Source organism: Nothobranchius furzeri, chromosome 13, assembly GCF_043380555.1.
Source record: "Nothobranchius furzeri strain GRZ-AD chromosome 13, NfurGRZ-RIMD1, whole genome shotgun sequence".
NCBI lineage: Eukaryota > Metazoa > Chordata > Actinopteri > Cyprinodontiformes > Nothobranchiidae > Nothobranchius > Nothobranchius furzeri.
This window is the reverse complement of record NC_091753.1, coordinates 20,091,186-20,116,836: the sequence shown is the minus strand read 5'-3', so window position 1 is coordinate 20,116,836 and position 25,651 is coordinate 20,091,186. Positions and strand designations below refer to the sequence as shown.

Genomic DNA, 25,651 nt, shown 5'->3' with positions numbered 1-25,651 from the left:
CATAAATAGTTTGGACACTGGTAGTGTCTTCATCTCAGACTCAGGTAGTTTGTTGGAATGGGTCTGAACCAGATTATTGGATCGAAAGGCGAGGTTATTGGTCATTTACTAGGAGGGGGAACTGGGTCTGAGTCACAAGTAGGGTTACAACAATTATAAATCCTGGTGGTACGATTATAGTCTGAGAAATACTTTCAGTTTCATGATTATTTTACACACATTGATTTAACATCTGTGTTAGCATATAAAAACCCCACAAACACAAAGCATTAATACTTATATTCTATATAGGTTTTGAAATTTAGAGGATATTTATTGCTCCTTTTCAGACGTTCTGCTTAGAAAAAATCATTTGTACAATCAAAGTAATCTCCTAAGTTTTAAATTGCAGTATAAAACTATTAAAATACCCTTAATTATATTTGCCTGATAACCTTTTATGAGTTCATGTGAACTGACAACATTGACTAGTACTTTATGGAAAAAGAACAATTGAAAAATTGCCATTTGTAAAATATGAATTGCAAAGAGGTGTCATGGATTAAATGTTCAAATGATTTGCTGTACTTGCTTGATATAGACATACAAAGGAAATGTAGTAAAACACAACTAAATTAACCCTCGTTCACTGAATTGTTCAAATATTACTGTTTATTCACTTCAGTCAGTAACGTAATCTGACTCAGTTTTAGCTTATTTTTTTCACATAATTATTTCAGAGATGTTGAAACAAATTTGAGGAACTACAACTTTCTGCCAGCTCTGCAGTTGGATGAGTCTGCCTTGAATTTGTCTTTCAGCAGATTTGGGAATCTAAAATATCCTGGCACAGGAGGCTTAAAGTAGCCTGACCAGCCGGTCTGAGAACGCCTGTTCAAATAACCCCACCCTCTGAGAATTCTAACCGAGCCAATCAGCGCTGGCTGAGCAGCGGACGTCACACACCGCAACGCTCAGTTTCTCATAAACAACGAAGACGTCGTCTGAAGCGGCGTTTGCTGCGGCTCTTTCCTCCATTCTAAATTACTTGGACATGTCTGTAAAACCACAATTAAAAGCGCTTAAAGTCTTTCTTCTAAAGTAAGATGTTTGCACCGTCGCCAGACGCCATTTTTGACAACAGCTAAAAAACTACTGCATTGCTCGGTACGGTCGGCATTTCCGCCCTTTTTTTTGATTGGCTATTTTTGAGCTGGCTAGTCCCGCCCCTCATGTGCCTCTCTGCCTGTGAGTAACCAGACGAGAAACGTAGCAGTCCTGGTGGCTGTTGCAGCTGGTTTTGCTTCTGCCACATGCACCTGTTTCAGTTTTGTTTGGTTCGTGCGAGTTGGTATTGTCTTTTTAAATTATAGCTGTTGGAGAAGTCGTAACAGTGGATTAATCGGTTGTACTATTAACCTCACAGTTTCACACAGCGGTTAATGGTCGAACTGGTTAATCCCTGCAACCCTAGTCACATGTCTGCCTTTCACTAAAATTCAGTTAGGGTTTGTGGTCCCAGTTAAGTAAATTAAAACCACAACATTTGGATTGTACCACTTAGCTGATCAAGTTTTCATTTTTGATTCAAGTTTATTTATAAAGCACCAAATCACTACAAGAGTCGTCTCAAGGCACTTCACATGGTAAACATTCCAATACAGGTCGGTTCATTAAGCCATCAGAAAAAAGTTTACTATATAAGGAACCCAGCTAATTGCATCTTTACAGCAACCCTCATACTAAGCAAGCATTTAGCGACAGTGGAGAGGAAAACTCCCTTTTAACAGGAAGAAACCTCCAGAGGATCCTGGCTCAGTATAAGCAGCCATCCACCACGACTCGGCAGATTTTGTTTTAAATATACATTTTTATCTGCATGATCTAACGTAAATCATGTTTTGCATGAAGGGAGTGTGTTTCTTTTTTGCCAGCCTGCAGCAGTGATATGCAATGATTTTGTGTTCAAATCCAGACCTTTACCTGATTTAGAGAAAGTTACATTTTCAAAAAGCTCTAATTTTTCCTGGTCAGTCCCATAAACATGAACTGATCTACACTAATGAGATTAGCTGACCAAAGTTCCTGCCAAGATCTTTTAGCCATCTCTGCAGAGTTCACCTGTTGGAGTGAAGCAAACCAAAGTTTTGTCTTTGTTTAAAATCTTCAGAAGCTTCACTTTCACTTCAGAGTCTGAAATGTAATAAATTATTCAAACACTAACAGACTTTTGTTTTTGTTTGGGAGTCTTGATGGAATCTGATAAATGTATTTTACAAAAATGGAATAATGCCGGTTTGTGTAGAATTTGTTGTGTAGTTGTCTGTAAAATTTACCAGGTTTCCCCAACACTTTTCAGATGGTTGCCCGTGTGTGTACTTCCTGTGAATAATCTAGTGTCATACCACCCCAGGAACTTCCCAGACAATGGTTCTGCTTTCCCCCAGCTGACCAAGTTCTCTGTGGTTTGTTGTGTTTTGTGTCACCAGGTTTCGTGGTGGGACATGCTGGATTGTACCAAACCTTCCTTATGTTCATAGTGGCCTACTTCATTATCTCCATGACTGTGTTGTCCGTCTGTGCCATCTCCACCAATGGAGCCCTGGACGCTGGAGGAGCCTATTGTATCCTCTTCACACACAAACACCATCATATGACGACCTACATGTGACAGTCAGTGTTCTATCAACCGAAATGTCGTTAGTTAAGCTGCCCGTGTGTGTGTACTTGTCTTAATATGCTTAAGTGGATACATTTGAACTTTTAACCCGTAGTGTGTGGATATTTCCACATTGTGGGGACATCTGGCTGGCCCACACAGTGACAAAATACCCTTAAACGTGGTTTTAGAGATATGGTATCAGTTAACTAGGGTTAGAAATAGAACAGCAGCAAGGGTATGGGTTAGGCATAATGGAGTCACTAAAAGGAATGGAAGTCAATGGAGGGTCAACACAACAATACATAGACAAGTGTGTGTGTGTGTGTGTGTGTGTGTGTGTGTGTGTGTGTATGTGTGTGTGTGTGTGTGTGTGTGTGTGTGTGTGTGTGCCATTTAAGACTCCTGAGGCCTGTGATCATCATCTACTATTTGTGCTCTTGTTAAAGTGTAAATCAGGTTTGTTGGGATTGTGCCGATAAAACACGAGTGAATCATGATTCTGGTAAATCTGTCAAAGTGAAACCAGGAGTTCAGGATGTGAGATGCCTTTTTCAGTTTTGTAAAAAGAAAAAAAAAGCCTCGTCAGTGTAATCTCCCTGCACCCGTCCCCCCTCTACCGTCCACTCCTTTGTTCCTTCCTCTCCATGATTGATGTCAAGTTGTTATTGTTGTTGTTAGCCTCAAGGGCAACATGCCGATTATCACTTGTAAGTCGCTTTGGACAAAAGCATCTGCTAAATACATAAACATAAACATAAACATAATCTGATATGGAAACACGTGCTCGTACGTGCACAGGAGATGAAACTCGGCAAACATGAAGTGTCTGTCAACTTGGCAATTATTCACAGCAAAGGGTTAAACTGGGGTCATTTACAGCGATCGGCCAGTAACGGTGACATGTTTCTTCTGTGTTATACATTTAAACTATTAGATTTCTTCTTTGTTGTCAAGTCCTTTTTTCACTCCTAAATCAATAGAATGGTTCTCTGCTGGGTTTAGAGTATGTTTATCATGCGGCTTTTACCAAATGTGATGCCAGGATTTAGACTGACTTTTGTACATTAGCAGCAAAAAAACCCGTAGAAGAAGTAACTAGGTTACAATTAAAGGGAGACTAGGTAGTTTTGGCTTGTTTTTAGCACCCCCTAGTGTCAAAGACACAACAGCTGAAGCATCTCCCAGCCTTCCTTAGTGTCTAGAGAGGTGATTCAAATAAACACATGAGTAATCCTGAGTACTCACTTAACAACTTAGAAAATAAATATGAGAATATCTCAAATTTCTGAGTGTGGAAAAAAAATTACATTCTAGTCCCCACTTATCAGCAGATTCAAAAATAAATCATCCGAATTTATGGGACCACAAAGGTAAACGGAGTACTAACTCTCCTAACAATAACCAACAAAACATACAAAAGTGCATCTCAAACCTGTAACATACCAAACATTTGAGTTCCTCGAATCGATTCAGAATCTTTATAAATAAGAATCCCGATTCAGACTTGAATCGATTTTTTTCAGCACCTCTAATATTATACATATATAACCAGCTCAGTGGTCTAGTGGTAGAGTGTCTGCCCTGAGACTGGGAGATCAGGGTTCCATTACTGGTTGGGTCATACCAAAGACTTTGAAAAAAATGGGACCCAATGCCTCCCTGCTTGGCACTCAGCAATAAGGGGTTGGATTGGGGGGTTAAACCACCAAATGGTTCCCGAGCGTGGCTGTGTCTGCAGCTCACCGCTCCCTCAGGGGATGGGTCAAATGCGGAGAACAAATTTCGCACACACATCAGTGTGTGTGACAACTAATGGCACTTTAACTTTAATATAATAGATATAAATTCATACACCAACTTGCTTGGTCTATGTTAATCAAGAGATTATAATATTTATTTTTAAACATTTATCTTAATAGCAAAAGTTATTTGTTAATTCAGGAGATCTAAAGATCTTTGCTTGTTTAGTGATCAATATGCACTCACTCCGTGTTTATTTCAAGAAAGAGCCAAGTATAAACAGTTTAAGAAATTTATTATTAAACAATTTAAAAGACAGTTTATAAAAGCTTTGGTATTAACAACAACCCTGTGTTTGGATGAATCTAAGGTGAAGCGTGTTTGTTTGCTGGCGAATGCATGTCTCAGAACGTGTATCTTAAAGAGAGGTCGTGTTCTGGGTGGAGAAAGGATTTGGTTTTGTCAATAAGCTAAGTTGTTTTTATTAAAGAGCATTCCGACGCAATCTGTGTTCTACCTCGCCGTCGGGCGACCCTCGTCGTGGATCCGGAGGTCAGAGGAGGATGTTGAACAGCCTCAGGGTACTGGGTCCGGTAGGAAAGACAGATGGTACCGACTCGTTCCGGTCCTAGAGATGCTGCAGACACACAGGTGGAATTGGGTTGTGTCTGCAGATTCTTAAGGAATCTCGTAGCCTCAGCTTGTTCTGCAGGTGTCGTTTTGTTGTGTCGGAGCAATTCTGCCAGCGTGACAGAAATGGCTTTGTTGGTTAAAGAGAGTGTGGGCGGCCGTCCCAACCTTCTCTAGAACTCACTCGCAAATGACGAGAGTTCTGTTTTAAAAGATGGCTGTTTTAACAAATCAGGTTTTAACATGTAGAAGGAAGATTTGACAAACCCGCAGAAACACGCCTCCCTGAGGATAGAAAGTTCTGGTGTTATGGGAAAAAATCATGCGAGCGCGATTACCTTTAACTTAGTTACTGTGACCTGTGTGAGCTGGCTAAGTGCACATGATTCTTGTCATAGTTAAACATTACTGATTATCATAAATAATTATTAACCAAAGAATAATAATTCATTTCATTAATTAAACAGTTATAATGAACCTTGATGATTAGCAGTAAAGAGGTTATTTTAAATCTTGAAATGTCCTCTTCTTGCTGTGGATGGAATAGCAGTCAGATAAGCAGGCAGCTGCATAGATTAAAGGAGTGGTAGCAGACTTTAAGTCTCCTGTGAAGGACTCTAATGCAGATTGGAGTAGTAGCCAGGGCAAGGTGACCCAGGCTATGTACCTGACCTGTGGGTCTTAAAACCAGGCCATTATGTGACGTTACACTTGGCTAATCCAAGAAGCTAAGAATGGGCTCCGGGGACCGGGGTAGCCCACCCGCTTGGCTGGCTGGCTCCCGTGTGATGCTGTCATGCTGGTCGTCTGTGGAGATCTAATATGGACTGGGACTGTTAAATTACAAGCAAAGCCTCAGACCACTGTGATCATAGCCGTGGCCTTTTACATCAGCTCATGCTCCACGGTGGGGGATCAGTGGGACATTAGCTACATTCTAACCCAAAGCTAACAGAGTTTTTTAGCAAGAAAAACGCGGTAGAGCCACTCCAAAGGGAAGGCACCTCCGGCCTGCTTAGTAACACAATCATAACTAGGTAAGCTGACTGAGGATATTGGGCTTCGGTGGTCCACTGTGGTCAAAGATGCTGGAGTCCGTCGTTGTCAACGGTCCCGGCTCTTGGAGTGTTGACTCGGTCGGATGACGAAGTGGTGTTATGACAAATGCATAGAATATTCCGTCATAGAACCAGCAAACTATTAGCGAGAAAAATGTGGTTGAGCGACTCAAAACTGAAGCAGCGTCAACTAAAAGAGCTGTGGTGTTTCTGTGGTCTCCTTCAGAGATCCACAAGTGAGCAGCATGACTACAGCCTCGCACCGGAGTCGGTCCGGCTGCCCGGGGAAACGAGAACAGCCAGCCGCCTGCTCTAGCAACTGTTCCTGGGCAGGAGACAGGAGAAGCTGGGCACCTGCTCAAGTTTCTCATGCCCCATTAACATGTTTGACCAAGCAGTTGAATGACACAGCATTTCCCCCATTCAACCAGCAAAATGAAGTACAGAAATATCATTTTACTTACTGATAAAAAGAAGCTGAATCTGCGTGGATGATCTGTTAGTGCAGCCAATAAAAACAGCTTGCCCTCTGCGTCCAACTAATTCCATGATTAACACAGAGGACAAAACTGAAGTTCAGAGAGTCCAAATAGCTGAACATCTATTAACGTGAGGCTGAGGCCTTTTCCTGGCTCACTTCCTCTGCAGCCCCTAGTGGATGAGAGTGGAACTGCAACTTTTGCCACTTCCTTGTTTTGTGTTCAGGTCTGAGAGCCCAGGGTTCCCCCATGGTTTATCTCCAAAAGGACTGATGAGCTAACAGCTAAAGTCCAAAAAGCTCAGACAAAAGTGAATCATTACCATCTTACTACTACAGCAATCTCACAGTGATTCATGCAACATTATTTTATAAGCCCTTTGAGCAGTAGCATCATCACAGTACTGTTCTGCATCATGTTCTCAGGTTATTTACAAGCACAGGTGTGTCCAGCGGCCAGGTCAATAGAGAAGTTCTTCATATTTTTGCATGAATAACCATAAAGTAAAAAAATTAAAATAAATAAATGACACGGAGCCTCTCGCATCACCAGCGTTGTTTTCCCTGACTCAGCACTCAGACATGATCAGCCGAGCCCTGGGTCCAGAGTTTGGTGGCAGCATTGGACTCATGTTCTTCCTGGCTAATGTGTGTGGCAGCGCCCTCTTTGTGCTGGGTCTGGTGGAAGCCATTCTGTCAACCTTTGGAGTTCCAGAAGGTAAATCTGAGTTTTGCTTTATAAAGTTAGGGATTTTAATTTAGATAAATTAAACCGAGAAAGAAGCTGTCTTGTAGTTTTTTGGTGTTATTCCAGTAAAGTAAAAACATCACTGCGTTATGATCACAGGAAATGTTTGACAGCCCTTTTCTGGAGCCTCGTTGCTGTTATCCAAATAATACATTTTGTATTGAGGTGGTTTTTCTTTTGCCTGATATTGAAGTTTTTTTGCTGATCTGAAACTTTTAATAAACAACAAAAGCTGAAGCAATCTGTAGGAGGCAAATTATGTTTCAATGCAATGTATTACATTGATGAAGTGACAAAGACCAAGATCCCAACAAATTGTAACCGTTCATTATTTTAAAAAGAAAAACATGTTGTGTATTTACATTTTCTGGTGTCATTTCCACTCAACGACTTTAGTTTGGATCTCTTATATTTTGGGTTAGATGAGTAACTTGGGGAAAAACAAGATTTTTACATTCAAATATATCAAATATTTACAGTGTGCAGTAACACAACACTGTTTTGTTTTGTGATGTTTTAGATGTGACTGTAACAGCCACTGCTCTCCAAGTTCTGCCCTCCGGCTACTGGTGGTCTCTGCTCTACGCCACCGCCATCGCCCTGCTGTGCCTTTTTGTGTGCCTGATTGGAGCCCACATCTACGCAAAAGCAACATTCATCATCTTCCTGGTTGTGATCTTTGTCCTTTTAACCGTCTTCATAAGCTTCTTCATAGTCAAACCAACAGTCGTCACGCTGCCGGGCTCGGTCGTCAACATGTCCGGGTTTCCCACCACAGCCAATTTTACTGGGTTCAAGCTGGAGACGCTGTGGGGAAACCAGTGGGGTAAGCATGGATGCTAAAGGAGTGTGTGTTGACCTTCATAATATTTTACATCAAAAGGTAGACATTTCTGAACTTACATGAATACAGAGTTGAAGTTGGGATTGTGGGGAGTCGCTACATACGCTGTCTGCAAAAAGAGAAACGTTCCAAATGGAAATGGAAATTGTAACCAACCAAACAAAACAAGAGGATGGGGTTTGAAGCTGAAGCCTCCTCTGTTGAAAGCTGAGTTTAGACAGATGGTGACATCAGATCCTTCAAAGTCATAAAGGCACATTGTGAAGACGGACCCATGTAAATATTTAAAAATCATTTTTTTACAAACACCAAGTCGACAGCAAGGATGGACAAGTATCACCATTTACTGCTGAAGCTCCAGCTCACCGTTCTGTCATTCCTGCAGGACATGACTGGTGTCCAACTGGTCTCCATCTATTGATCCAAAGCCCAACTGTCCCTCCCTCACTGCTGCTGCCAGAGAGTGGAGGTTTAAATAAAGTTGGACGTGTTTTCAGGATCCTGATGTCCACAAAAATCTGCCCAGACCACTCTGCTCCTTCTGAGGGGATTTATGTTGAAGCACATGATTACTGAGCTAATTGCTGTAACTCAGGCCTGCCCATGTGAAAACTATTACACACACACACACACACACACACACACACACACACACACACGCACGCACGCACGCACGCACGCACACACACACACACACACACATTAATCCTAGTTTGACAAAGTAAGGAGGATATTTGTTCGAAAAGTAGCTATTTGTCCATTTACTCCCGACTTTCTCTTGCACAGTGGCTAAGTTACCGATCATTAAACATTTCCACTGACACGCTGAACCAATACTTATTGATTTAGAAGAGCAGAAGTTATTCATTTTTAGTGTAAATCACCATCCATGACCTGCAGGTTTTGGATCAGTGATCAAAATCATCCTTCCTGTTTGTTGGCTGATTTTCTCACAGGTGTGCTGGTGGAGAAACTAATTGAATTTCTTTTAGGACATGCTGACTGCAGAAGTGTAGCTTTCAGAGTAAATTACTTGTCAACAAGATTAGAAAAGAGCTGCATAAACAGGGTCTGTTTGTCCCTCCTCTCATATGACTGTATGTAAATAAACACCGTGATCCTCAGTTGTTTGTGCTTCTGTAAATAGAAATGTGCTTTTTACAATGAATCGTTGTTTCTGAATCTGCAAACCGTAATCAGAGGAATGTTTATCAGGAGACCAAATGAAACGTCCTGTTAGAAGACCGATGATGTGGATGTGCTCTGTCTTCCTGCAGGTGGCTACACTTTAGATTACACAACAGGAAATATGATGACCTTCGCCTCGGTTTTTGCTGTGATGTTTAACGGCTGCACCGGCATCATGGCTGGCTCTAACATGTCAGGTAGGTGAGCAAAACCTGTGGATCACCTGGTGGTCTGTCAGGGCCAGTAGAGACGGTGGATGAACAATGTGGCAGCGAATTGGTGAATAGTTGAGGTTTTTATGAATGGGTTGTCTGGGAAACGGCTATTATACTTATGTTTGTCTGTGCTGCTGCCATCGCTGTTGCATCATACAATCATTTCAGTTGAAATACGAGAGGTGCTACAGTTAGTTAGCCTCACTGCTAATAGTGTAGCGCTAAAATGACAACATCTTTGGGGTTGGTAAATGTTGTTTTAAGATGGCTCTTTGATTCTGGCTCACTCAGACTAGCCTTTAGCTTGTCAGTTGAATAAAACACTAATTTGTTCCTTCTCATGAGGATTAGGGCGTGGAATCAATTATCTCGGGCAATACTAAAACCAGTATTATTTACCACAACGACTCTTTGGTTAAACAATACACACCATTCATTTCTCCTCTTGAGACAAATAACACACCATGCTGCGGTGTGGCTCGTCAAAATGAGATCATCCAGACATGTCCAGAGCACCAGAAGTTCTTTGTGCGAAGCCTAAAACATCCAGAGGTCACATTTTAAATAGACTGCAGACACATCACCGATGGATGGCCGGGTAAAATGTTGAACAAATGCGAAACATGCTAGAAATATTTTTAAAATGAAAGTAAAGCAGCTTATGAAGACCAGATCTGACTTTTTAAACAAGCTCCAGAAGACTCATGAGAGTTTAGCCTTCAAACAGGATGACAAAATAAACGCGTGTGCTTGCAAATGGAATGTGATGGAATAAACAAGCATTTGTTTGTTGATTATGTGTTTTTTGTTGTGGTTTGGAGCCAAAACTAAAATAAAATTTCCATTTGAATTGATTACACATCCCTGACAACAGGGAAACTTATTTGTTGTTAAAAATCTCAAAAACTCACTTCAGAACATCAAAATTAGTCCTGTACATGATACTGAAGATCATCAGCAGGACATTGTGAGTTCAGATGATTCAGAAGATCCATAGAAGTTTAACTATTTAAAATTCATTTGAGCATCTTGGATGAGTAGCGCAGCATCTTCACGACCCTCAAGTCCAACGGCCATTTTTTTTCCTGATTTTCTGCAGTTATCTAGATGCGACCTAGTCAGTCTTTTCTTTTATGTCAAAGGGTTGTTCAGAACTTCTCTACACCATTCAGGTGGACTCCTGTTTCACTCTAGAATATCCTGATCAACAGTTTATGCCCTTTAAAGGCTGCACAGTGCCTAAGTCTTAAAAACAAGAATATAATGAAGCATCTCCACTTATCTAAGGAATGTCACGGACGTGTCATAGTATGTTTGTAAACCTGACCACTGAAGAGATATAAATGTTCAGCCTTTTCTGGCTTCCATCCATTATCATCTATTTATCCGGAGTTGGGTCGGGGGCAGCAGCCTAAGCAGAGGCCCAGACTTCCTTCTCAACAGCCACTTGGGCCAGCTCCTCTGGGGGAATCCTAAGGGGTTCCCTGGCCAGCCGAGTCCCTCCAGCATGTCCTGGGCCTTCCCTTGGGTCTCCTCTTTTCTTACTTTTGCCGTTATAACGCTAACGCGTAACATGCCTGTAACATTTAGTAAGCTGAACCAATTGATGGTCAGATGATCTAAAACATTAGAGCTGAGTGCACTTTCAGAAACAGCTTCTGTTGTTTCAACTTACGTTTGATGGATTTGAACACAATTGACCGTATCGTGTATTCTTCTGTATCTGTGCTTCTATTTATCTTTTTTTGACATTTTGAATAATCGTTTTTAACCGTTTCTGTTTTCATCCATCAGGTGACCTGAAGAATCCCAGCTACTCCATTCCACGTGGCACCATCACAGCTGTCATCTTCACCTTCATCACCTACAACCTCCTAAGTGTTCTTGTGGCCTGCTCCTGTGACCGGTCTGTCACACATTTGTTTATCTCATTTGTCTTTCTTTTATGCTAGTTATAATGAATTCACTTTATTACTTCAAAAGTTGGTGACAGAACCCTGAGCAGACCATAAATCCACACATTTCCAAAATGGAACAATAAAACTATGACTACTAATGTTTAATTGTAGACACAAAAATTTATGCATGTAGATGACATCTAATGCTTTGAAGCTATCAGATGATGCAGATGGTTCATTTTCTGCTTCACAAATCACAACTCAAGCATCTAAAAGAGGCGGCCAATTTAAAACCATTTATTCCAACTGAATTTCTTTCTGCGCCATTTGTTAATCTAACTCAAAACCATGAGGGAATGAAAGATGCACAACTGCCGGCAGTAAAAGTACAGAGGCAGATGCTGAGGCCTTGAACTGTATGTACTGGTGTTCTATTTAATACCGTTGGATGGGCTGATTAGTCACCTTGACTATAAGGTAAAACTTAGGTATCCGTGGAATGAAAATCCCTCCCTAATCCCGCAAATACCTTGTAATATTCTTCTGATGCTATCTATGCTGCTTTCATCATTGCAATCCCATGTAGAGAATGAAAAGCACACAACCTGCTTAGTAAATGCTTCACTTTCACCCACTTCTTAAACTATTGGCTCCTTTCTGAGGAGAAGCTCGATCCAGACCCTGATCCAAAGGTTCTGGGTTTCTGATCACTAATTGTAGCATTGTCCTAAAGTCGTTTTAAACAGTCTTAAAAGTCTTGGAAGTATTGAATTTTTAAATTTGGAAAGAATACCTTAAAAGCCTTGAAAACATCTTGAATTTTGGTATATGGTTCTTAAAAGTTGTGATGTATGTTATGGCTGAAACAAATACTCAAATGGTTTGACTAAATTCCACTAATCATTTTTATTGATTCGAGGCTTCGTTAAATGCACATTCCACAGCCTGCACATATTATACTGGTGAACAAAGTGGTCATTTAGGTGTTATGGAGGAACATAGAGAAACTAGCAGAGACAAAAACATTTTCAAAGTCAGACATGCTCTAAAGTTTGTGGACAACCATCCATCCACAAGCAGGTTTGGTAATGCCAGCAGGTAGCACGTTCAATTCAGTTCAGCTTATTTATAAAGCACCAAATCACGACAAGAGTTGTCTCAAGGCACTTCACACAGGAAACATTCCAATACAGGTCAGTTCATTAAGCCAATCAAAAAAAAATTTCCTATATAAGGAACCCAGCAGGTTGCATCGAGTCACTGACTAGTCAGTGACTTTACAGCAATCCTCATACTAAGCAAGCATGTAGCGACAGTGGAGAGGAAAACTCCCTTTTAACAGGAAGAGACCTCCAGAGAATCCTGGCTCAGTATAAGCAGCCATCCACCATGACTGACACACACACACACACACACACACACACACACACACACACACACACACACACACACACACACACGCACACGCACACACAATCGCTGTTGAGTGATAAGACAAAGATGGACGTAAGCGGTTAATGTTGCGCAGGTGGTAGTAAGCTAAACAAGTGGCAGAAGTGACATGAGACTGGTGAGACAGAGTGCTGTCCAAAATTACCCCAAGGCTATTTATCTAATCTAAGCAGGTGGCAGTGGTGTTTTCTATTACAATGGTGAACATTTTGGCCTTCCCTAAAGCACTTCGGGTTCATGGAGGTTCAGCTTGTCCAAGATGGATGAAAACCAGGACTTAATTTCTGTAAGGTATTTCTGTGAGTGAGAATGGTGGAAGCATTGTTGATGGTGCAGTTGAGATACATAGCTGAGTGTCATCAGCGCAACAGTGAAAATTCATATTGAATTTGCTGAAATTTAAACCCAAAGGGAGCAGATATATTATGTAGCGATGCACCGATGTGACATTTTTGGGCCGATATCCGATATTAAGGTCAGTATAATGACCGATAACCGATATTTGCCGATACCGATATACTGACATTAATGCTTCTAAAATCAGCAGATTTTGTATAGAATGAAAATTGTTAAAGCTGAATTTACGTTATTATGTACACACAACACACATGTTTACGGTTCTGAGAGGATTTCATTCACTTCACATGACTAAACAAATACCCCCCCCCCCCCCCCCCCCCCCCGAAACAGGCAAACAAATGGAGATGAGATGGAAAAAAATATGGGTTGTTACTATCGGCCTGGTTTTATTTATCAAACTAATACCGATATGTTAAAAATTGACTAACATCGGCCGATATCGATGCCAATTTATTGTCCTTCCCTAATATTATGAATAGAAGTGAGCCGAGAACTGATCCTTGTCGGAGGAGGGGAGGAGTCCAAGACCCCGCCTGACAGATACAGTCACACACTCCCACCCTCATGCTCACACATAAACACATTCAAGACACACACACACACACACACACACGAATGTATGTCATAGACCCAGTCATGCTCCCCATATGCACCCTACTCACTCAGTACCGGTACTGCTGCACAGAGTTCACAACCATTCCCGGATATTCATTATCAATATTTTATTATTCAAATAATAAAATATTAGATGGCTGCAGCCCTACTGTATTTAACTTCCAATGTATCTCATTTTTCCTCAAGAGTTTCTTTGTCAACCACAATATTTTGAATAAACTATGTAGAATGCGTTGCCACAGCTATTTCCCCGTAGGGCCGTGAAACATAAAGTTTTTATATAAATGGCCTTAAAAAGACTTGAATTTAACTTGAGGGAACCTGTAGGAACCCTGTTTAAAGAGCCAAACATTTGATCCTGCAGTACACCACTTCAAAACTGCTCATTTATTTTAACAAAGGGCTGATTTATGTTTTTATCAACCTGTTTAAAAAGAACCACCTTGACTAAAAATTTCAGTGTTTTTTTAAGTGGATAGTCTTTGATGTTTCCCTGCAAATAAAGACAGTATTTCTGTTAACAATCAAAGCTTTTATAACCAAATTTAAAAAATGTGTTATAATTTAAACATTCTTATATTTTGTGCTTTTCATCTAAAAGTTTTCATTTTGTGGACCAGTTTTAGAAGCTTACAGTTTGTCCCCAAACTTGTAAGATTTCATTAAATGATTCCTCTTAAACATCTAAATATAGAAACAGTACAATGTTCAAATGCATCTTAATTTACATAGACTGGCTTCTAACAAGAAGTCTATCAAGACTGCCATTTACTTTGATCTCCTCACTTTTCTCCTCGAAGCTTTGAGTCCTTAGTGAGGCAGATCGTATTTACTTTATTCCCTCTGTCCTTCTCCTTCTCCACATTTCTAATAGTCTCTCCAACTAGCTGTCAGCTGATGAGTGCCTGAGTTCAGTATTGATGTAGCTCTAAAGCGAGTGTTGCCAAGGCGCTAAACTGACATGACAGAGCTATAAAAGGGCATTGGAGATCGATATGACCATCATTTACCCTGCCACATCGTCCTCCCTGCATCGGCCTTCTACAGAATAATCTCAGTACACTTTCTGTACTTCTGAAGTATTCTATAATCACATATTTTGTTTGTAGCTTGGCTGAACAAGTACACGAAAACACTCTCCACATCTCTCTGTACTGGCCAAGAAACATTGATGCAATGTGTTTCTCCACAGAAAGAGTTTCCAACGCATAATCAAAGGATAAGAATTCTTGGCTGCACATCACCAGACATCGCTGCCAGAGACACTTAATCCTCACACATCAGAGTTTGTCTCATTATTTTTACAAATTATCTTTTTAGCACTTGTCTAAAACTCCTTCACTTGTGTTTGTGGTCTGGCTATCAACACACTGGCCTCCCTCACCTCAAGCCAACTTTTGCCACATCATTGTGATTTCCTTCTAGAAAATCTACATTTAGTGTTTTTTGATTGATCACTTCTGCAATCAAGGATCTTTTCTACGAACCCCTGCTTCAATGTATTTATTTTATTTTATTTATTCATTATTCAACCAGGAAGGTTCCATTGAGATTAAAAACCTCATTTTCAACGGAGTCCTGGCCAAGAGGCAGCAAAATATAGTTACAACATCTTTCAGTTACACATGGTATGTACAAAATTACAGAAGGCAGTTGCAACACAGGGAATTTGTGTCAAGGGCTCTCAATCTGGTTTTAAATGTATTCAAACTCCGTAAATTTCCAGTTTTCCTACAACTTGTTCCATGCAGAAGGAGCAGAGTGAATGGAAGCCCTTTTGCCCAGTTTGGTGTGAGCAGACAGAACATGAAGTAACAGCTAAGCGTTTGCAGTGAGAAGTTACACTTATAGATGTAGGTGGGTAGTAGTCCAAGCATGGCCTTATATATGAAAGTGTACAAATGTCCCAACCTTCCCACTCAAGAATACAATTCACAATGATGGGTCAGTGGTCTACAGTACTGTACAGAATCCATTTTAAAACTCTGCTTTTTGTTTTCAAGTCCCAGAATGGGTTGGCTCCTCTGTATATTGAGGAGCTGGTGAACCCCTAAACTTTGGCAAGGAATGAGGTCAGGCTCCCAATTTCTCTTAGGAATTCCAAGGACTTGTTTGAAAACTAAGGGAGACTGAGCGTTTTCGGTGGTGGGTCCGAGACTCTGGAATGGCCTTTCCCTACACCCAAGGTCTGTACAGAGTTTGGAACATTACAAATCCCTACTTAAGACATACTTATATGAACAGGCTTTTATGGCAGGTTACATTTTAGTTGAAGGCTTTTATTATTGTATGGTTTTGTTGTGTTGCACTATTATGTTTGTGATTTTACCTGTTTAATTTACTGGATAGTGTGTTTTCATGCTGATTCTTATTCCGGTAGCACTTTTGGTTGCTCACGTAACTGTTCTGCAAATATAAACTTACCTTGACCTTACAGTTAGTAATACACCTCAGTGAGGCATGATACACCACATCAATCTTACCAAGACACTGTGCTGGGGCATTCATATACAAAAGGTCTTCATAATCCAGAATAGACAAAAATGTTGCAGTGACGAGTCGTTTTTTCCCTTAATAAAATGTATGTTTAAAAAAAAAACGCACTGAGAACCAGCTGGCATTACCAGAAAAAGCCCTTCTTATTATTTCAAGCTCAGTTTTCAGACACCTAAATCCCCTCTACCATGACATGTCATGCCTAGTTAGTCCGCCAGTGACTCAGGCCAACATCCCAGTGGAGGGAGAGACGGGAGAGATGGGTAGGAGTTGTTTGTCCCTGTACCAACAGAGACCGTCCAACTGGCACCACTGGAGCTGAACTAAAGAGCAGTTAGGGAACCGATCAAAAAGCAGCTCATTCAAGCAAACAAATACAGACAAACAGGCTTTAGAGACCACTAAGGACATTAAAATAGTGTAAATGAATCACACAGTAACAAAGTCAGAAGAAAGTCCATCCATGATCTGAACTGTTTTATCCACACTAGGGACGCAGGTAGCAGGTGTTCGTCTTCAGTGGTCATTGGCCGAGGGGCAGGGTACACCGTGGATAGGTCGCCAGTCCGTCACAAAGCACTTCTTACAACAGGAACCTCATAACTTTTAGGTAGTTTCACCTCATCTCAAATTGCTTAAAAGCTGGTTTTGCCCAAGGGCAGAATCAGTTTGCTATTTGAAATGATTTTCAAACTTAGTTTGAGCTTTTTCAAATAAAGTTGGCAAGAAGCTGAATCTACACCAGTAAAATAATGGTTAATGGCTCTTTAAAATTTCAGACTTGTTCCGGGAACATTTCTGTAACTCCAGTAACAATACTGAGTTTTAGCTGCATGAACAGGGATGTCCAATTTATTTATTTATTATGGTCCTCAATATCAATCAGAGCAATTTAATATTATCTGTCAATATTCTGCTTCAATTACTTTGCATTTTTACAGCATAGTATAGACCATCACTACTTTAAATCTGTGCACGTGACTTTTTGCTGAGGATGAGGTCACATGGTTTGTTTCATAAATCCTATCACACGACTTTTAAATAAGTACAGTTTTAAACAACAGTTGCTTGCGAACGCTCTTTATTGATCTCCAATCAGTATGTGTTAAACGCGGTTACGACTCTATCTAAATACAGGCGAGTCAGCATTTACCACATTGGGAACTAGTGACAAACGATAATTGGTGTTTAATTGCAAACACCCCCAAACAACTCCTCAAGCTCTGCGAAACAACTGGGCGTAAAGGTAAAGTCCTCGTTGTCAGGTCAGTTAGCGGTTTGACCATGAGCTGGAAGCTCAACAGCGCATGTAAAGTGTTTTGTGCAGATATCACATGATGTGGTTAAACAGCTTTAAAATCAGTTTTAGTGGAAATATTCCATTTGGATGCAAGAAGAATTAAGGAACATAAGAGCAGGAAGTGAAACATGGCCAAGTTCCTCTGTGATTTTTTTAAAATTCTTTTAGTGATTTCATACACAGAACCATGCTATCTGTTTTGTTTCCTCTTTGTGTTTGAGTTGTTTGGTTTGCCACTACTGACTATCCAAACCCAAAACTGTAATAATTTCTTTAACCTCTTGTTGTTGGGCATTACTGAAATGTTTTCCTCACCTACCCTCTTTAAATGCATTTAACTGCTTTGTAACAGCTGGAATTAGTTTTTGGTGCTTGCTTTCATTTACACAGTAAGGTGATTTGTGTAATGTTCAGACCAACACTTGAGTCAACTCAGAAAGAACCCTGTGATTTCCCAGCACCATCAGTCAGGCAGTAATCACTGATAGTTCTGTGACGGTTACTGGTTCCACTGGTAAACTTTACATTTTAAAACATTTTACCTGCTTGTAAGTAGCTCACCGATTTGCATTTTATCTCCCGCCGTTAGAAAAAGAAGACATTTATTGCTGTTTCTGCTACATGAATCCACTCCACTCCTAGAAAAATATTGCCAACAGTACCTAAAGCACATCATAAAACTTAATTGAATTTCTGCAGTAGAAAAAGAGTAAGACGAACATTTATTGTGCCGTAGGAACCAGGAATTTCTGATTTGTGAGTGCATAGTTGCACGTTTTCCCAGACTGCACTTTGTTTGAACTGTTGGGTAATTTAGTCAGAAGTTTTATTCTCCTGTGTTTGTTTCTTCTGTAATAATATGGCTGATCACAGACCAGCATCTTAAGGTGTAAAGATTTCAGGTCTTTTCCTCTTAATACTTCACGCCCTGACAGGCAGGCATTCATTAAGTCAGGCAGACATACCCCTCATGTCTTCAAAAATACGGGAGATGTTTTCAGATTTCCTCAGTTCTCTGGAAGACGTGTAACCTTTTGTCCTCTTACTTTGAAAAGAACATTTATTATTTTCTCTTTGTCTAGACCACAGTTGTTCCACGAGCCATGCACAGGAGGTAAAATCAGGCACCTGTTTGTCCATAAACTGCAAAAATAAATGTCCTTGAAATTACCCTGCCTGACAAAAAAATATGTTGCTAACAAAAAAGGCCACACTCTTAATATTTTGGTGAACCACCTTTAGCTTTGATTACGGCACACATTCGCTGTGGCGTTGTTTCTATAGGCTTCTGCAACGTCACCAGTTTTATTTCCATCCAGTGTTGCATTCATGTTTCACCAAGATCTTGATGGTAGAGTCTGACCGCTGCACAAAGCCTTCTCCAGCACATCCCAAAGATTCTCAATGGGGTTAAGGTCTGGACTCTGTGGTGGCCAATCCATGTGTGAAAATGACGTCTCATGCTCCCTGAACCACTCTTTCACTATCTGAGCTCAATGAATCCTGACTTTGTCATCTTGGAATATGTCCGTTCCATCAGAGAAGATGGAATGACCTGGTCATGCAGGATATTCAGGTAGTCAGCTGACCTCATTCTTGGAGCACATCCTGTTGCTGAACCTAGATAAAGCAGTGTGTATTCTTACCTTGACACATGGTTGTTATTCACATAATTTAAGGCTATTTCCATATACAAAAGTAATATAACAGCCATTTATACAGAAGTGGTGACAAATGATGAACTCACTCTTCCAGCTTCAGAGGAGGCCGTAATGAAGGTTTTTAATGTTGAAACATCAACATATCAAAGCCCCATCTTTCATCAGGATTCTGAGCATCTAAAGGCTTTACTGTGAAATGTAACAGTGTGGTGATGTAAAGTGTTGTTGGAGTATGGTTCAGTTAAAGGGTGTAATGTGTATTAATGCTGTTCATGGTTCAAGGTTAATCTCCACAGTCTTTTTAAAGAGTCTCAAATGCTGACTTTGTAATGAGAGCAGGAGTGAAAACCAAATGGCTGTTATTGCAGAAGTTGTCCAAAGCGTGGCAGTCATGCTCTCTCTACAGCCGTGGTGCTCCCTGAGTAGGGGGAATCAGAGTGACTAACAATCCTTTTTTAAAAGGCTCTTTGAGATTGCTACCTGCTGTAAATTGTAGCTCTGCATCGTAATTTCAGCAGTAAAGATTGTGAGCTTTTAGACGTGAATGCCAGTGAGGTGGGATAACTCACACTGGTGATGATTGCTCTGCACCAGGAGGGTACTTTAGTTTACAGCCTACCTGAGTCAGTTTGTGTGTGTGTGTCACTCAGGTGGGAGCAGAGGAAAGTGTGTACTTATTATAACAACTAGTGAGGTCGTCAGGGTCGACACATTGTACAGTTTGACATGACCTGCCTATCAAGATTCCCCTATTAAAGTAGCAGAGTTATCAGTGATTCTGACATTTCTAAAGTAGTCATAATATAATCCAGGAATAGTGTAGTGATAATTTACTCAATGCTTAGAAGGAGGTGTTGCCATAAATGTTTAAGCATTCCAGTTACAAAATCCCATTTTCTGGAGCAACTCTTGACCAAAAGGGTGGAGTGCTTGTTTGGGGCTTGGGTGTCTATGTTTACCTCTAACAGCGGAGTTTGTGTCCTGTTCCTGAGTGATGGTAGGATGGAGTGGGAGATGGATCAACAGGTCTGGAGATTCATCTGCAGTAATGATGCTGTTGCTCTGGTCTGTTGTGCTGAAGAGGTAACTGACCCAAAAGACCAGTCCTTCTACGTATCAGTTGTCAACAGTGGCTGTGAAATTTGGCTCCCGACTGAAAAGAATGAAATCCTGGATGCCAGTGATTGATTTAATCTTCTTCCTTAGGTGACTGGGTTCAGTGAGGAGCTCGGTCGTCTGGGGGAACTCAGATTGGAGTTTCTGCTTCACCACAATTCATTAAGAACTCAAAAAAATTACGATACTGTGCAAAAGTTAATTAATTTCAGTAAAAGTAAAAGGGTCCCAAACCAAGTACTGAGTACATAATAGAGGTGTGAAAAATGATCAATTCTAAGATGCATCGCGATTCAGCCGTGCATGATTCCGCATCGATGCAGCAGCGTAACATAATGAGATTTTCTCCCTATATCTATGTCTATGTTCTGGACGCGCGAGGACAATAAAGTTTTGAGGTTTTACAATTACTTCTGGGGGCAGAGTTGCAATGACATGCGCACTGCGTTGCCCTAGCGCCAATTTAAAACAGAAATAGCGGACAGGGATACAAAGCGAACATTACCAGTAATCAAAGATGTACCCATTACATTTAAATCGGATGTCTGGGCTAATTTCGGTTTAGGTATCCTGGATGTGAAAGAATCGCTTAACACAGTATTTGTTTACTATTTTTAAGTTCAGTAGTATTCTATCTTAAAGCTGCTCTACCGAAAACATTATTTCTTATTTTATTTAATTACTTATGGGCAGCACACTTATGGGCAGCAAACCTTCCCTTGCTAAGTGCATGTCATCCTGCCACCAATATAATTGCTGTTTTGGGGAGTTCCATCCATCCATTTTCTGAACCCGCTTGTCCACGTAGGGACGTAGGGTTTTTTCCTGTTTCTTTAATAAAAGAAACCCTGAAAACCGTAAAAGGTGAACTTATAAATCTTATTGCATTTATCACACTGCTGGACTTACTTGTTGGTTCTCGAGCATTGAGGTTATCTTATTAAAGCAGTATATATAGGATAAACATATATGTGCCTTACCTGGGTATGCGATATAACAAAACAAAACTGCCCTATTTTTGTCCAGCTGTGTACAGCAGATCAGTTTCTCTTCTATAATAATGAAAACTGGTTTAAAATGGGTCTAAATGATATTCTGTTTTAAAAAAAATTTCGATTAAATGATACATATTCAAACAGATGTTGAGAGATGTGTTCTGACTTGCAATCAGCTTTAACCTATGAAAGTGAAGACGTAAGATGGCCTATAAAGTAATAAGATAACCCTAATGCTTGAGAGCCAACCGAAATAGTCAGTCTAACAGTGTGATAAATGCAACAACATTTATTACAAGTACACATTTGACATTTTTCTTCTTCTTTTACAAAAGAAACTAAAATTGGGTTGATGCAAACAAGACAGAATGGGTTTTACGGTAGTAAGTTTGCATTTTCTTCAAATAACTCCTAAGTTTGCTGTTACATGAAGTAGCCAATCGTAGGAGAGCCCTTCAAGTCAATCAAAGGCGAAAAAGATGGGACCTTTCTTGGACCTACGATTCCAAATATGCCTGCCATATAGTCCCTCACTCACCCACGGTGCTGAGAGAGACGTAAAGTTAGCAGCCGACAAACAGCCTTTGCTGTGGTTTAATATTGCTGTAAAAGCTCAATGAACGAGTAAAAACCTGAAATAAATAAATGAATAAATAAAATGTGCAACTCTGTTAGCTAATAATTGGGTTCTGCTCCCATAACAGTTTCAGCAAATGACTGTTTGTTTTTTTGTCTGACTTGTAAAAACCAAAATATTCTCAAGGGAGAATTTCCTCCACCGGCTAGGTGATGGAGCGTGTCTGTATCGGTGTTTTTGATTGGTTGGGAGTAATTAATGAATCTAGTACTAAGCTACCTCATAAGCTATTATGAAAAAGGAAAGGAAACTTTTTTTTTATCAAAGTTTTTATCAACTCTGTTTTTTTTTCTATCGCACCACATGTCTATTGATAGTTGTAAATCATTATTGAATTATTGCCCTGCCCTACTTTAAAGGGTAACGTTTCAAAAATTACCATAAAAGTGAAACTACTAGTGCGTGTAATGATAGTTTTCAGTATCTTTTACTTAAAAGTCTAAATTTTTCTCTCCAGCTTTACAACAGCTCGAGCTTATTTGGTTGTGCCTGTTTTGTAGCTTACCATTATTAGAGGAGTGAAGGATTTTGTTCTTTGACTAAATCTGCCACTGTGTGAATATGTTTGGTGATGAAGGCGATGGAGGCCGCGTGGATACGAGGGGAATCTATTAACCTCGTGTGACCAACCAACCAGCCATGACAGATTGCCCTGTCGCTTGTGCCCCACAGCATCAGTGACCTGTGGGCTAATCCACCCAGTGTTATAGAAGCTTTTGTGTTATTAACCTGACTTGATAATTATATTAATTTGAATCTTCAGGCCTTCTTTGTGGTGCTATCTCTGCCATGCAGCTTTGTGAATCTGTCGTGCCATGCACAAAAACACACGGGCTGATTTTGTCTTCTAACAGCTCAGTTCACGTTTTTCCATTCCATTCTGAAAAATAATTTTATTTTGATTAGTATTTTGTTTGTTTCCCCTCCAGCTGTGATTATACTCCAGTTGTCTCTCTTTGTTCTTTATTTTTTTCTTACACGCATGATTTTTATTCATTATTAGTATTTAATTCCATTTGCTATAAAACCCTCCAGAACTTTAAAGCTTTTTCAGTAATTCTGGGCTATTAGCTTCTTTCCAGAATCAATGGTCAGTCCCCTCCATTAAAAATCCCTGTGACCTAACGATAGACCACATTTCTAGCTCTGATAACTCTTGCTTCCTTTTGGCTCTACTCCAGAATTCCCTCTTCCCAGAAGCTCTTCAAGGCAACAAGTGCACCATCCCTGCTCGGCTTTTTTCTTCTTCTCCACCTCCCCATCCCATTCTGTGGCACTATCACCTCACACCAGTGTTCTTGGCTTCCATTTTTCCTGTTCTCCTTGTCTGTCATCCATCCATTCGTCCATCAATTGTACTTCCTTCTTTTGTTATTCGCCTCCTATCGCTTCACTGCAGAGATTCCAGTCACTTTTGCCCAACCTGCTCCTTTTTCTTACTGCTTTCCATTTTTTATTTTCGAGTAGTGGGTTTAACAATACCTGTGTCACAGGCCAAGTCTTCTGCATGTCCTCTCTGAATAAAATGTGTTTCGTTGGACCTCTGCTTTTTGGGGGTGTAGAGTTTAGAGGGGAGAATTAAGAGTGGAACTAAATATTTTTTCTGTTTAATGTAATATGTTAATAATAGAGAGCCTAAGTCTCCTCCCTTTCCGGTTGGCTCATGAGTCTCCGGAAGAACAAAAAAAATGAATGCAAGTCAACGGGGCTATTTTTTAATCTGCTTTGCCTTAAGCCTGCCGCACACGAGAACAAACTGAGCAAACAACCTTGAATGACCGTTTGCGCAGCAGATACCTCACTGTTTGCCCCTGATTTTCACTGAGTTTTCTGCCTCACAGGGGGTAAAAACTCGTCATGTGTGCACTACGTGAGCTGCTGACTGAGCTGAAATATTCTAGTGGCCAATCAAAGCGCGTACTCCGCTCACATGATTCCATGCAATGATTTAGGTATCTACTACCCCTATCACCAGGAAAACCACACACTTTAAGTGTTTTCATTTTCTGTTTTTCTCAAAGTAAATGTATTCAGAAGGTTCCTTTTACTTCTGGGCTTCCTTCCTGGAGCTGCAAGTCACGAAAGCCTCTGGTCTCGATTTAGACATTTTTAGTTATGTGGCAATAGAATGAGACCAAATGCTGTCTTGAAGATTTTTTGAGGAATCCAGTCTTTAACAAAAAATAAATTAAAAGACAGACATTCTCTCCTAAGCTCTTTCACAAGTCATGTGCACATCAAACTAGCAATTATCTTGTAGAGCTTTTACATGTGCAACATCACCTAGAAAGCTCACTGACAATCAGGTATCAGCCAATTGGTATAGCAAGTGTGGCTGAACAGAAAACTGTTAAAACAATTTTTAGATTTTATGGTAAAACGCCAGCAGTTGGGGTTGCCAGAATGGTACCATAAAATTACACGTAAAACATTTGTCTTTTATAGTAAGAAGGTATTGTTATTGTTGCTTTTACAGTTAAAATGGTACTGAAGTCGTCATTTTACTTTAGAAGAAAATGCTTTTACTTGAAAAACCCGAACCGTAAAATGAACTTGAAGAAAATGTATAAAATAACATTTGTGCCACCAGAAGCAAAAAAAAAAATAAATAAATAAAAATAAAAAAATCCACAAATAACAAAATTCAAAGAGTGGTCCTCATCACCCTTCACTGTTTATTTCATAGAATTAAATAACCAATTAACTGCTGTTAAGGTCATAACCGGTTAGAATAGCTATGCCTGCTTAGTTGCTGTTCAGTATTTCACTTGTGTGTAAAATTATAGCAGTCAAAAGCGTTGAGTCGTTAATGGCATCAGTAATGAACAGCAGCACAGCCTTCACATTAGGGCTAGGCAATATATCAAATATGTATCATTATCGACATTTCTGAGTCTTATCGAGATAATTTTTCCCATGGAAATACATTTGATAATGAAAAGATGTGTGTAGCTTGGCAACGTTCATGTCCCTTAACTCATTCACTGCCAGTCGTTTCCTGGTCAGTAAAGCCCTTCGCTACCAGCGCTTCTCACCGTTTTTACTGTTGTTTTAAGAGTCACAGAACATTGCGTGCTAGGATGAAGTCAACACCAAAACAACCAAAACAAAGAGGAGACTCACCTCTTACATCAGGAAGAATCTGCGCGTTTCGAACGATATCCATTCTTTCATAATCCGTTGTTGAATTGTGATCGACAGAAGCTTTTCCGGCTCGCGCCTCACTTTTTTTTACAGCAGCGGCCCAAAACGATCTCCTAACACATGGATTTTCTGCTTCCTTATCACGTGACGTATGCGGATGAAAATCGGCTTCAGAGCTTAGATGTTTGTTCTCACTGTGCAGGGGCTCGTTCCGATGCCCACACAATAAAAACATTTAAATGACGACTTTAGTCATCATTGGCTGTAAATGAGTTAAAGAAGCTTTACCACCTTTAGTCACGTAAATATGTGACTCAACGTAATACATGTGACAGCCTCATCTAGTGGACAACTTTTGTTTCTGTGCATACCTGTATCATTATCAATTGATTGTTATCGAGGTGAAATCCTCAATATATCATGTTATTGATTTTA

General features: G+C 40.2%; 1 protein-coding gene across 2 annotated transcripts in view; it reads left to right on the top strand.

Annotated features, from left to right (window-relative positions):
• Nucleotides 1-25,651, top strand: part of zgc:153039 — a 121,329-nt gene that overhangs the window by 17,546 nt on the left and 78,132 nt on the right. For both annotated transcript variants that reach the window (XM_015952126.3, XM_070543359.1), the window contains exons 2-6: nucleotides 2,469-2,603; nucleotides 7,128-7,265; nucleotides 7,816-8,121; nucleotides 9,417-9,524; nucleotides 11,337-11,448. In XM_015952126.3, coding sequence (XP_015807612.3) covers nucleotides 2,469-2,603; nucleotides 7,128-7,265; nucleotides 7,816-8,121; nucleotides 9,417-9,524; nucleotides 11,337-11,448 — 799 coding nt within the window. The remainder of the gene's footprint in view (nucleotides 1-2,468; nucleotides 2,604-7,127; nucleotides 7,266-7,815; nucleotides 8,122-9,416; nucleotides 9,525-11,336; nucleotides 11,449-25,651) is intronic.